The sequence below is a fragment of the Salvelinus sp. IW2-2015 genome, unplaced genomic scaffold (assembly GCF_002910315.2).
Source record: "Salvelinus sp. IW2-2015 unplaced genomic scaffold, ASM291031v2 Un_scaffold1141, whole genome shotgun sequence".
Taxonomy (NCBI): Eukaryota; Metazoa; Chordata; class Actinopteri; order Salmoniformes; family Salmonidae; genus Salvelinus; species Salvelinus sp. IW2-2015.
Window position 1 is genome coordinate 86435 of NW_019942752.1, and position 13234 is coordinate 99668.

The following is a 13234-nucleotide window of genomic DNA, read 5'->3' on the forward strand; positions in this document are numbered from 1 at the left end:
CTAAAACCCCAAACAGCTAGTAATGCAGGTGTAGAAGCACGGTGCTAGGAAAAACTCCCTAGAAAGGCCAAAACCTAGGAAAAACCTAGAGAGGAACCAGGCTATGAGGGGTGGCCAGTCCTCTTCTGGCTGTGCCGGGTGAGATTATAACAGAACTATGCCAAGATGTTCAAAAAATGTTCATAAGTGACAAGCATGGTCAAATAATAATCATGAATAATTTTCAGTTGGCTTTTCATAGCCGATCATCAAGAGTTGAAAAACAACAGGTCTGGGACAGGTAGCGGTTCCTAAACCGCAGCAGAACAGCTGAAACTGGAATAGCAGCAAGGCCAGGCGGACTGGGACAGCAAGGAGTCACCACGGCGGCAGTCCCGACGCATGGTCCTAGGGCCAGGTCCTCCGAGAGAAAGAAAGAGAGAAGGAGAAAATTAGAGAGAGCCAAGATTTTCAAAATTTCCATAAATGACAAGCATGGTCAAATAATAATCAGGAATAAATCTCAGTTGGCTTTTCATAGCCGATCATTAAGAGTTGAAAACAGCAGGTCTGGACAGGTAGGGGTTCCGTAACCACCAGGCAGAACAGTAAACTGGAATAGCAGCAAGGCCAGGCGGACTGGGGACAGCAAGGAGCACCACGGCCGGTAGTCCCGACGTATGGTCCTAGGGTCAGGTCCTCCGAGAGAAAGAAGAGAGAAGGAGAAAATTAGAGAGAGCCAAGATTTTCAAAATGTTCATAAATGACAAGCATGGTCAAATAATAATCAGGAATAAATCTCAGTTGGCTTTTCATAGCCGATCATTAAGAGTTGAAAACAGCAGTCTGGGACAGGTAGGGGTTCCGTAACCACAGGCAGAACAGTTGAAACTGGAATAGCAGCCAGGCCAGGCGGAGCTGGGGACAGCAAGGTGTCATCATGCCCGGTAGTCCTGACGTATGGTCCTAGGGCTCAGGTCTCAGAGAGAAAGAGAGAACGAGAGAATTAGAGAGAGCATACTTAAAATTCACACAGGACACTGGATAAGACAGGAGAAGTACTCCAGGTAACCAACTGACCCTAGCCCCCCGACACAAACTACTGCAGCATAAATACTGGAGGCTGAGACAGGAGCGGTCAGGAGACACTGTGGCCCCATCCGAAGAAACCCCCGGACAGGGCCAAATAGGAAGGATATAACCCCACCCACTTTGCCAAAGCACAGCCCCCGCACCACTAGAGGGTAATCCTCAACCACCAACTTACAATCCTGAGACAAGGCCGAGTATAGCCCACAAAGGTCAAAGTCAGAGCTAGAAAGGGAAAGTGCAAGTTAAGGTGAGTTGAGGTGAGAAGGGGGGTTGAGGTGAGAAGGAGGACTATTTAAGATACTGTTAACATTGGATGTTATTCTTCAATAACACAGACCCCAAAGCAAATCAGGGGGTGAAAAATATCTTAATTCAAAGAGAACAAATCATAGTTATGCTGGAAAGTAGAAGGTCATTCTTCCCTGTCCTCAATGGTTTCTCCACTGAACAAAAATACCACAATTTATATCCCCCCCACCCTAGCCTGTGGTTGAAAGTCATCCGCAGAGAGGGAGGATGGAGGGGGAGGAGGTGGAGGATTAAGGAGGGAGGAGAAGGTGGAAAATAGTTTCCTAGGGTTAGAGGCAGCTCAGCCACAGAGCAGGAGGGGACGACCGAGAGGAAAGAGGACAGTGCGAGTCATAGGATGTGGAAAGGGAGGAGAGTAGGGTTAAAGAGGCAGAATCAGGAGACAGGAAGGGGCAAGGATTTAGCAGAAGGGAGATGACAGGATAGAAGAGGAGAGAGTAATGGGAGGGAGAGAGCGATGATTGCGATGGCGCATGACCATCTGGGTAGGGGCTGAGTGGTTAGAGTTGGAGGAAAGAGACACAGGAAAGGAAACAAAGCTGTGATCAGAGACTATTATTAGGCAGTGAGATTATTAGGCAAACAGCTTCCAATAAAGATGAGAGTCAAGCGACTTGCCTGCCTTGTGAGTGGGAAGGGATTGGGAAAGATTGGGAAGGGATTGGGAAAGATTGGGAAAGATTGGGAAGGGATTGGGAAAGATTGGGAAGGGATTGGGAAAGGGTGAGGTCAAAAGAGGCAAGGAGCAGAAAGAGAGTTGGAAAGAAATGAATCAAAGACAGACATCAAAAAGTCAAGGGACTGAAGGGTAGTCCACAGGTTAGCAGGTCACTGGGAAGACAGGCAGCACTTAAAGTAGATGGACCTAGCTAGTAAAAAGACTGTACTAGGCCACGACAGATAACGACACAAAATGTCTGACAGTCTTGGCTTGAATGAGAACTGCCATCTATGGATTATATGTCTATATTTGGTTGCAGATGTCAGTTTGCCTTTCGAAAATGTCAAAATACAATCGCAGGTAAAACGTAGCTTGGAAAGCAAATGCAGTCATTACTAAATGTGTCATGTGATAGGTATTTTACCTTTACAATTTTTGTAACTTTTTTTTCTCATAACATTTGATTCATAAAATATTTAAATCAGTCTACCTCACATGAAGGGGTTTTAATGTCATTCTCTACAAACCATAATGTGAGCAGGCAACTACATGAAACTAGAACAAGACATATTATTAAAATGTACGCTATGGTCCAGGTCGCTAGTGCGCGTTCCTTTACACTCTTAGAACAGATGTGTATGCTTTTTCTAAGAGTGGACTAACATAGCGGAGGAACACTCACCTACAGCCTGGACTAGCACTACCCCCTAAACTCAGTCTTGCCCTGCTGCCGTACAGTGGGATAGTGAGCTCCCAATTATTTTCAATTTATTTAACTTATTGCTTTATCCAGGAAGTCCCTTTGAGGTAAGAAAAATACCTATTTTACAAGTAATGTAAGACCTGGCCGTATGCATCAAGGTTGTGCATGATAATCAGATTATTATGAACGGGTAGAACCTGATCCTAGATCAGCACTCATATTGTAAGGCACTTTATACATACAGACCCTGGTGTCTGGTGGTCTCTAGACCCTGGGATCTGGGGTGAAAGATACAGACCCTGGGTTCAGGTTGTCTATCAGGACTACTGCGCGATCTGGGGTGATAAGATACAGACCCTGGGTTCAGGTTGTCTATAGACCACTGGGATCTGGGGTGATATAATACAGACCCTGGGTTCAGGTTTGTCTATAGACTACTGGGATCTGGGTGAATAGATACAGACCCTGGGTTCAGGTTGTCTATAGACTACTGGGATCTGGGGTGATGATACAGACCCTGGGTTCAGGTTGTCTATAGACCACGGGATCTGGGGTGATAGATACAGACAATGGTGTCTGGTGGTCTCTAGACCGCTGGGATCTGGGGTGATAGATACAGACCCTGGGTTCAGGTTGTCTATAGACCACTGGGATCTGGGTGATAGATACAGACCCTGGGTTCAGGTTGTCTATAGACCACTGGGATCTGGGGTGATAGATACAGACAATGGTGTCTGGTGGTCTCTAGACCGCTGGGATCTGGGGTGATAGATACAGACCCTGGGTTCAGGTGTTCTATAACTACTGGGATCTGGGGTGATAGATACAGACCCTGGGTTCAGGTTGTCTCTAGACACTGGGATCTGGGGTGATAGATACAGACCTGGGTTCAGGTGTCTATAGACCACGGGATCTGGGGTGATAGATACAGACCCTGGGTTCAGGTTGTTCTATAGACCACTGGGATCTGGGGTGATAGATACAGACCCTGGGTTCAGGTTGTCTATAGACTACTGGGATCTGGGGTGATAGATACAGACCCTGGGTTCAGGTTGTCTATAGACTACTGGGATCTGGGGTGAAAGATACAGACCCTGGGTTCAGGTTGTCTCTAGACCGCTGGGATCTGGGTGATAGATACAGACCCTGGTGTCTGGTGTTCTATAGACCGCATGGGATCTGGGGTGATAGATACAGACCCTGGGTTCAGGTTGTCTATAGACTACTGGGATCTGGGGTGATAGATACAGACCCTGGGTCGGTGGTCTCTAGACCGCTGGGATCTGGGGTGATAGATACAGACCCTGGGTTCAGGTTGTCTATAGACTACTGGGATCTGGGGTGATAGATACAGACCCTGGGTTCAGGGTGTCTATAGACTACTGGTGGGATGGGTGAAAGATACAGACCCTGGGTTCAGGTTGTCTATAGACCGCTGGGGATCTGGGGTGAAAGATACAGACCCTGGGTTCAGGTTGTTCTATAGACCACTGGGATCTGGGTGATAGATACAGACCCTGGTTCAGGTTGTCTATAGACCACTGCGGATCTGGGGGTGATAGATACAGACCCTGGGTTCAGGTTGTCTATAGACTACTGGGATCTGGGGTGATAGATACAGACCCTGGGTTCAGGTTGTCTCTAGACCGCTGGGATCTGGGGTGATGGATACAGACAATGGTGTCTGGGGTGTTTTCATCAGTCCCACATCATAGCACAACGTTTTGCAAGGAACAGTTTACTCTAAACACTCTGCAACATGACATGAAAGCTGTAGTCTGCCAACAGTACAGCCGTCTCCTATTCCAGGCACCAGTCATGAGGATATGGTGATGGATTCTGAGAGAAAGGTGCCAGAGAATGAAAGTGGCTGTGTGTCACATGATGACGCTCCAGGATTCATCCCACCTTCCAGGTGCGATGGGCTTAGCCACAAACACAGGGTGCTACATTTTCTATTCTTGGTTTCTCCATTTTGTAGTGGAGTTATTTTTCTTCAGTTTTAAAGCAAATTTCCTGCCATTCTACACATTTTGCCATGACTTATGCCATGTTCATATGATATCTGAGTGAGTGACTAACAAAATCAATGGGAGCCCCCTAGAGGTCAGGACCCCTGGGCACGTGCCCTGCATGTATTGCTCATTCACCCATGATTATTACAAGGTTTAGCCAGCTGGTTAGACTATGGGCGATTCCACAGTGAAATTGAATCAAGGATATCTTCCCCGGATGAATCTCACAGTGATCTAGTCAACAAAACCCGGAAGGTCGGGAATGCGGAGCACAGTGTCTGGATGAACAGGATCCAGAACTACCCATCCTGCTGTGTGCTGGATCCAGACAGCCAGCAGCCCATAGCCAGGGTTCTGACCTAGCCCTCCAGTGTCATGGGTATATACAGTACCATCTACACAGCTCTCACCTGAACAGAACCAAGGGGTGCTTTTATACATATGACATGTTCCCCTCTGAAAATAATTACCAAAACTATGGTTCGTACCCTGTCCCAGGTATCCTGTACACCCTGCCGGAGCACAGAGGACAGGGCCTGGTCAAATCCCTGGTCAGCAGCATGTCCAGGAGGCTCTATGCTCAGGGCTACTCAGTGTACTGCTTCATAGAGGAGAACACACTGTCCTACAGCCTCTTCACCAGCCTGGGCTTTACTGAGGACCCTCAATACAGGGCAGCATGGTCCCAGTTCCATTATTAGTGTCAGCTAGTGCTGGCCTTTATTAAAGACCCTCAATACAGGGGTGCATGGTTCTCCTTTAACAGTTTGCGACTAAGGTCTTGCATAGAGATCAATGTTGACAATAAAAGCTACTCGATCCACATAAAAAGCAAGTGTATGGAGAGATCATATATATAGTTGAAGTCGGAAGTTTACATACACTTAGGTTAGAGTCATTAAAACTTGTTTTTCAACCACTCCACACATTTTCGTGTCAACTATAGTTTTGGCAAGTCAGTTAGGACATCTACTTTGTGACTTGTGTTATACAAGTCATTTTTCCAACAATTGTTTACAAACAGATTATTTCACTTATAATTCACTGTATCACAATTCCAGTGGGCCAAAAGTTTACATACACTAAGTTGACTGTGCCTTTAAACAGCTTGGAAAATTCCAGAAAATTATGTCATGGCTTTAGAAGCCTCTGATAGGCTAATATACATAATTTGAGTCAATTGGAGGTGTACCTGTGGATGTATTTCAAGGCCTACCTTCAAACTCAGTGCCTCTTTGCTTGACATCATGGGAAAATCAAAAGAAATCAGTCAAGACCTCATAAAAAAATTGTAGACCACGAGTCTGGTTCATCCTTGGGAGCAATTTCCAAACGCCTGAAGGTACCACGTTCATCTGTACAAACAATAGTACACAAGTATAAATACCATGGGACCACGCAGCCGTCATACCGCTCAGGAAGGAGATGCGTTCTGTCTCTTAGAGATGAACGTACTATGGTGCGAAAAGTGCAAATCAATTCCAGAACAACAGCAAAGGGCCTTGTGAAGATGCTGGAGGAAACGGGTACAAAAGTATCTATATCCACAGTAAAACAAGTCCTATATCAACATAACCTGAAAGGCCGCTCAGCAAGGAAGAAGCCTCTGCTCCAAAACCGCCATAAAAAAAGACAGACTACGGTTTTTAACTGCACATGGGGACAAAGACCAGACTTTTTGAAGAAATGTCCTCTGGTCTGATGAAACAAAAAAATAACTGTTTGGCCATAATAACCATCGTTAAGTTTGGAGGAAAAAGGGGGAGGCTTGCAAGCCGAAGTGCACCATCCCATCCGTGAAGCACGGGGGTGGCAGCATCATGTTGGGGGTGGGGGTGCTTTGCTGCAGGAGGGACTGGTGCACTTCACAAATTAGATGGCATCATGAGGAAAGACAATTATGTGGATATATTGAAGCAACATCTCAAGACATCAGTCAGGAAGTTAAAGCTTGGTTGCAAATGGGTCTTCCAAATGGACAATGACCCCAAGCATACTTCCAAAGTTGTGGCAAAATGGCTTAAGGACAACAAAGTCAAGGTATTGGAGTGGCCATCACAAAGCCCTGACCTCAATCTTATAGAACATTTGTGGGCAGAACTGAAAAAGCCTGTGTGAGCAAGGAGTCCTACAAACCTGACTCAGTTACACCAGCTTTGTCAGGAGGAATGGGCCAAAATTCACCTTATTCTGGGAAGCTTGTGGAAGGCCACCCGAAACGTTTGACCCAAGTTAAACAATTTAAAGGCAATGCTACCAAATAGTAATTGAGTGCATGTAAACTTCTGACCCACTGGGAATGTGATTAAATAAATAAAAGCTTAAATAATTCATTCTCTCGACTATTATTCTGACATTTCACATTCTTAAAATAAAGTGGTGATCCTAACTGACCTAAGACGGAATTTTTACAAGGATTAAATGTCAGAAATTGTGAAAAACTGAGTTTAAATGTATTTGGCTAATGTAAACTTCCGACTTCAACTAAATCTTATCTCAGCTCACTGGTCACGATAACACCCACCTGTAGCACACGTTCACCCGGTCACAGGTGCACCTCAGCCACGCTCAAGGTACTAAACGATATCATAACCGCCATCGAGAAGAGACAGTACTGTACAGCCGTCTTCATCGACCTGGCCAAGGCTTTCAACTCTGTCAATCACCGTATTCTTATCGGCAGACTCAACAGCCTGGGTTTTTCTGATGACTGCCTTGCCTGGTTCACCAACTACTTTGCAGACAGAGTGCAGTGTGTTAAATCGGAGGGCATGTTGTCCGGACCTCTGGCAGTCTCTATGGGCGTACCACAGGGTTCAATTCTCGGGCCGACTCTTTTCTCTGTATATATCAATGATGTCGCTCTTGCTGCGGGTGATTCCCTGATCCACCTCTACGCAGACGACACCATTCTGTATACTTGTGGCCCTTCCTTGGACACTGTGCTAACTAACCTCCAAACGAGCTTCAATGCCATACAACACTCCTTCCGTGGCCTCCYACTGCTCTTAAACGCTAGTAAAACCAAATGCATGCTTTTCAACCGTTCGCTGCCCGCGCCCGCCCGACTAGCATCACCACCCTGGATGGTTCTGACCTAGAATATGTGGACAACTATAAATACCTAGGTGTCTGGCTAGACTGTAAACTCTCCTTCCAGACTCATATTAAACATCTCCAATCCAAAATCAAATCTAGAATTGCCTTTCTATTTCGCAAKAAAGCCTCCTTCACTCACGCCTCCATACTTACCCTAGTAAAACTACCGATCCTCGACTTCGGCGATGTCATCTACAAAATAGCTTCCAATACTCAGACTGCATCCAGTTTGCTGAGTTATCACAGTGCCATCCGTTTTGTTACCAAATCACCTTATACCACCCACAACTGCGACCTGTATGCTCTAGTCGGCTGGCCCTCGCTACATATTCGTCGCCAGCCCCACTGGCTCCAGGTCATCTATAAGTCTGTCCTTATCTCAGTTCACTGGTCACAATAACAACACCCACCCGTAGCACACGTTCCAGCAGGTATATCTCACTGATCATCCCCAAAGCCAACACCTCATTTTGCCGCCTTTCTTTCCAATTGCTGCCAGTGACTGGAACGAATTGCAAAAATCGCTGAAGCTGGAGACTCATATTTCCCTCACCAACTTTAAACATCAGCTATCTGAGCAGCTAACCAATCGCTGCAGCTGTACATAGTCCATCTGTAAATAGCCCAACCAATCTACCTACCTCACCCCCATACTGTTTTTATTTACTTTTCTGCTCTTTTGCACACCAGTATCTCTACTTACACATCATCATCTGCTCATTTATCACTCCAGTGTTAATCTGTTAAATTGTAATTCTTCACTACTATGGCCTATTTATTGCCTACCTCCTCATGCCTTTTGCACACACTGTATATAGACTTTCTTTTTTTCTACTGTGTCATTGACTTATTTATTGTGTTATTGGCTTGTTTATTGCATGTGTAACTCTGTGTTGTCTGTGTCAGACTGCTTTGCTTTATCTTGGCCAGGTCACAGTTGTAAATGAGAACTTGTCCTGAACGAGCCTACCTGGTTAAATAAAGGTGAAAAAAAAAAAAAAAACTGTATATATCATTGCAAGAGGATGAACTTTGACCCAATATTACTTTGAACAGTCATTAAATATGATGGTTTTTTATGCATCTTATCAATGCACATGATTCAAATGTCTTTTACACTAGCAAATATTAAGTTGTGCTCGTCCATGCTCATTTTTAGTGTAAGCTGTGTTGTTTACAGTAGAACACCACAAAGGAAAACATTCAAATTGTATTCTTAGCTATAACATTTTTATCAGTGTTGTGTTTAGAGATCTGATTGGTAAATGTTAATTCAATAACTGAAATGGAGGGTGCTTTTTCTTTTTAATCATTTTATTGTATAAAACTAAAAATAGAAACTATGTCTCGTTTCACCTTTGTTTGTTGATTGCTGAACTTCACAGGCTGATGCTGCCACCTAGTGGTTCGATTTTCTCAGAAGGGATGTTTTATACTTTAAAAGCAAAACAACTCAAAAAGTTTAGAGGAGACAAAATCTTGTACTGTACAACAATTTAACATTCTCAACACAGTGTAAGGGTCAGCGATGTATTTTCTAGCTTGAATACAACCTTGAGGTAAACACAACACTACACTAAAATAAGAACTGTTTTCAAACTTGTCAAGCTCAAAAATCGGGCAATGATGCAAAAAGACAGTCACAGGTCAGAGAAAAACATGCTAAATTGTCTGTTTCTGAGCAACCTGTGACACTCGTTTGTCCAAGTCACCAGTCAAATGTGACTGAGTGTCAGAAAAGCCAAGCACTTTCTGTATCTGGGGGTGAGAGTACTTCTAGGTCCATCTGCTACATCAAGCAGCAAAGACACCAGTCCTTCACCTCCTCTCGGTGTACTCCTCCAGTCGTACCAGCCATCTCTCCCAGTACTGTAGCACCTGCTCTGAGCTCAGTGTATGAGGATGGGCTGGGGAACCATCTTTATAGGCCACCACGATCAGTCCATTCTCAACCTGCAGGGACAAGGGGGGGAGCCATGTAGGAAATCAAGCACATAGTTTAGCATGTAGGAAAGAGATATGGTCATGATTCATGGTCGGAGACAGTCAGCCAGTCCCAATTACCCCCCGGGCCTAACTCTTGGACGTTTGCAAATCTGTAAGGTGGCAGCAATACTGGAAGTTCTTTCACTACACTGCTTATACCTACCCAGAACCTAAAGAAACTAAAGCTCCTTCACTACACTGCTATAACTACCCAGAATCTAAAGAACTAGAAGCTCCTTCACTACACTGCTTATACCTACCCAGAATCTAAAAACTAGAAGCTCCTTCACTACACTGCTTATAACTACCCAGAATCTAAAGAACTAGAAGCTCCTTCACTACACTGCTTATAACTACCCAGAATCTAAAGAACTAGAAGCTCCTTCACTACACTGCTTATAACTACCCAGAATCTAAAGAACTTAGAAGCTCCCACACACTGCTTATACCTACCCAGAACCTATAAGAACTAGAAGCTCCTTCACTACACTGCTTATAACTACCCAGAACCTAAAGAACTAGAAGCTCCTTCACTACACTGCTTATAACTACCCAGAACTGCAAACATTGCAGGGTTAGGGCCAAGGAGGAATGGTAGAAAGCAAATTAGAACAGGCTGAGAGAGTATGGTGGTCTCCAGTGGTGTAGTGGAGGGTAAACACGGGTAAATGCCATTTATGCAGCTTTTGTATTTTCCGTGAGCGATTACCCATCTTCTGCTGAAAAATACATTGAAAGTTCCTGGGAGCGTTACTGTAACTCACCACGAACTGCGGTCAACGTTTACCCACTTTTTATTTTTTATCACTACGTCACTGGGGGTCTCACTCAAATCACCTACCTGGTAGTTGTAGTTCACGTCGTTGTTTAAGGCCCCAACGTAGGCTGCCACCTGTAGAGGGTTGTCGTAGGTGTTGCTGAGGAAAGGTTTAGATCTCTCCGATGTCTTCCAATCGATCACACACAGCACACCCCTGAGGAAGGAAGGCTGAGCTTTAGGAGCCAGTTTCCCAGAAACAGATGTAAAACTAGTCCAGGGCCCTTCCAATTTAGATTCTCCATTGAGCATGCATGTTTTATAGTCCAGGACTAGGCTTTATCTAGTAGATTACGGAGACGTAATTCATAGATCGGCAGGTAAGGGTGCTCTCGAGCAGCTAGATGTTCTTTATCATTCCGCCATCAGATTTGCCACTAATGCTCCTTATAGGACACATCACTGCACTCTATACTCTGTAAACTGGTAATCTCTGTATACACCCACTGGTTGATGCTTATTTATAAAACCCTCTTAGGCCTCACACCCCCCTATCTAAGATACCTACTGCAGCCCTCATCCTCCACATACAACACCCGTTCTGCCAGTCACATTCTGTTAAATGTCCCCAAAGCACACACATCCCTGGGTCGCTCCTCTTTTCAGTTCGCTGCAGCTAGCGACTGGAACGAGCTGCAACAAACACTCAAACTGGACAGTTTTATCTCAATCTCTTCATTCAAAGACTCAATCATGGACACTTTTACTGACAGTTGTGGCTGCTTCGCATTATGTATTGTTGGCTCTACATTATTGCCTTTGGGCTGTTGTCTGTGCCAAATAATGTTTGTACCATGTTTTGTGCTGCTACCATGTTGTGTTGCTACCATGTTGTCACGTGGTGTTGCTGCCATGCTGTGTTGTCATGTGTTGCTGCCATGCTATGTTGTTGTCCTAGGTCTCTCTTTATGTAGTGTTGTGGTCTCCCTTGTCGTGATGTGTGTTCTGTCCTATATTTTAATTTGTAATGGAAGCCCCCCCATCTCCACAGTAAGGCCTTTTTTCAAGACCGTCATTTTAAATAAGAATTTGTTCTTAACTGACTTGCCTAGTTAAATCAAATAAACAAAATCACACAAGTGGAGAGAATGAATAAAAGTGTGATTTGGCCAAATAAACTGACTGGTCAGGTAGAGATTGAGTCGACTACATTGCAGACAATGAATTACATCAGATTACTACATCATGTGATGTGGTTAGCTGACATGTTGAACACCTATCAAGTTGTTGAGAGAGACATCTATTAGTGGTCTGCAAAGTAGTTAGCCTGGAACGTGGCCATCATCACCATCCTTACCTGTAGAGAGCCACACAGTCCACAATCCCCAGATAGCCTAGTTTTTCATGCTGTACACGGCTCTCGATGGCTCTCACTCCCCTAACGTCCTCCAGTACATGGCGTACACTTTCCATGTATCCCTCTACCGACGATGGTACCTCTGGTGCCTCCTCAGGATCTTCCCCCGGTACCTCCTTTGTTGTCAACGGGAGAACACTCTCCACGGCCGTATGGAAAAGCTTCCCTTGCCTGAAGAGATCTAACATAGAAACATTTGGGTCATTTGAATGACAGTGTGTGTGTGTATCATGTCCTCATTTGCAGAACATTCATATTTTAGAGCCTTAAAAAAAAACTTTAGAATCAGAGGGTTCTGCCTACTTACTCTGACTGTATTCCTTAAAGCCATCCTCTCCCAGTTGAGCTATCATCTTCCTCCTCCATCTCTCCAGGTAAAACTGTTGCTCCGGGGACATAGTCTCCTGTAGGATACGGGTCACACTGGGCACTGAGCCCCTGTCCTGACCCCTCCGTAGGATAATTCTGGTTGGAGCCCCTCCAAGCTCAGTTTCGCCAAATTCAAATAACCTGTCTTGGTTGATCAACGGGTGGAGGATTTTAGGCACTTTGGATGGTGTTGGGGATTTTATCACAGGTCCGTAGATTTGAGCATCTTGCTCCTCTAGGATGTCGGGAGTTTGAGCACTGACTCTGTGGGACACAACTGACTTGAAGAGTGAGGAGTAGCGTCCGCTGTCCACTGAACTGTATGGACTGCTTTTCTTGCGAGCTGGAGAGACATTGGAGGTGGAGAAAGTATTCACGGAGGTCCGGGTACAATGGGAGAAGAGTCCACTGACAACCCTAGATGACTCCTCAACACGCTGGGCACATCTCAACAGCTGATGTAAACGCATTCTAGCTAGCTAACTTTAGCTAGTTAAATAAATATATCCTACACTTTCACTGTGTGCTCTATCTCTGCGTTTACGGCTAGGTATTTAAAGTGACTCAAGACAGCAACGCCTAGGTTATGTTTTGGTTACATTAAATAATTAATGAAGATAGAAAATAACGAATTAAGTTAGATGATAGTAGTCACCTCTCCCAAAAGTCGCGCCATGTTTGTTACAACTTTTTGACCGGAGAGCGAGAGGTTGCCGGGGCTTGTATTTTTTCTCACGTAAATCCTGTGTGGGACAGAATATAAAAACTACAAGTCCAGTAATTCCTTTGAAGGTGTGTCTTTGAAACTGGTCCGTGTTTTTATGACATGGAACCAAAGTTAACGTTG

At 44.8% G+C, this 13234-nt stretch overlaps 1 protein-coding gene across 1 annotated transcript; it reads right to left on the reverse strand.

The window, feature by feature from the left end:
* Positions 1-9149: 9149 nt before the first annotated feature.
* Positions 9150-13100, reverse strand: LOC112069887 (mitochondrial genome maintenance exonuclease 1). Its single transcript, XM_024137279.2, has 4 exons — positions 12326-13100; positions 11959-12199; positions 10686-10818; positions 9150-9811 (listed from the first exon to the last, which is right to left on the reverse strand). The coding sequence occupies exons 1-4, from the start codon at positions 12855-12857 to the stop codon at positions 9677-9679; spliced, it is 1041 nt and encodes a 346-aa protein (XP_023993047.1). The 5' UTR covers positions 12858-13100; the 3' UTR covers positions 9150-9676.
* Positions 13101-13234: the final 134 nt, after the last annotated feature.

What these genes read in the sequence shown, in the direction of transcription:
- LOC112069887 (XM_024137279.2), bottom strand. Translation starts at nt 12,857, where the DNA reads ATGCGTTTACATCAGCTGTTGAGATGTGCCCAGCGTGTTGAGGAGTCA. An exon ending in GACTGTGTGGCTCTCTACAG is followed by an intron (nt 10,819 to 11,958) that starts GTAAGGATGGTG and finishes TTCCTTCCTCAG; the next exon opens with GGGTGTGCTGTGTGTGATCG. An exon ending in ACGTGAACTACAACTACCAG is followed by an intron (nt 9,812 to 10,685) that starts GTAGGTGATTTG and finishes TTGTCCCTGCAG; the next exon opens with GTTGAGAATGGACTGATCGT.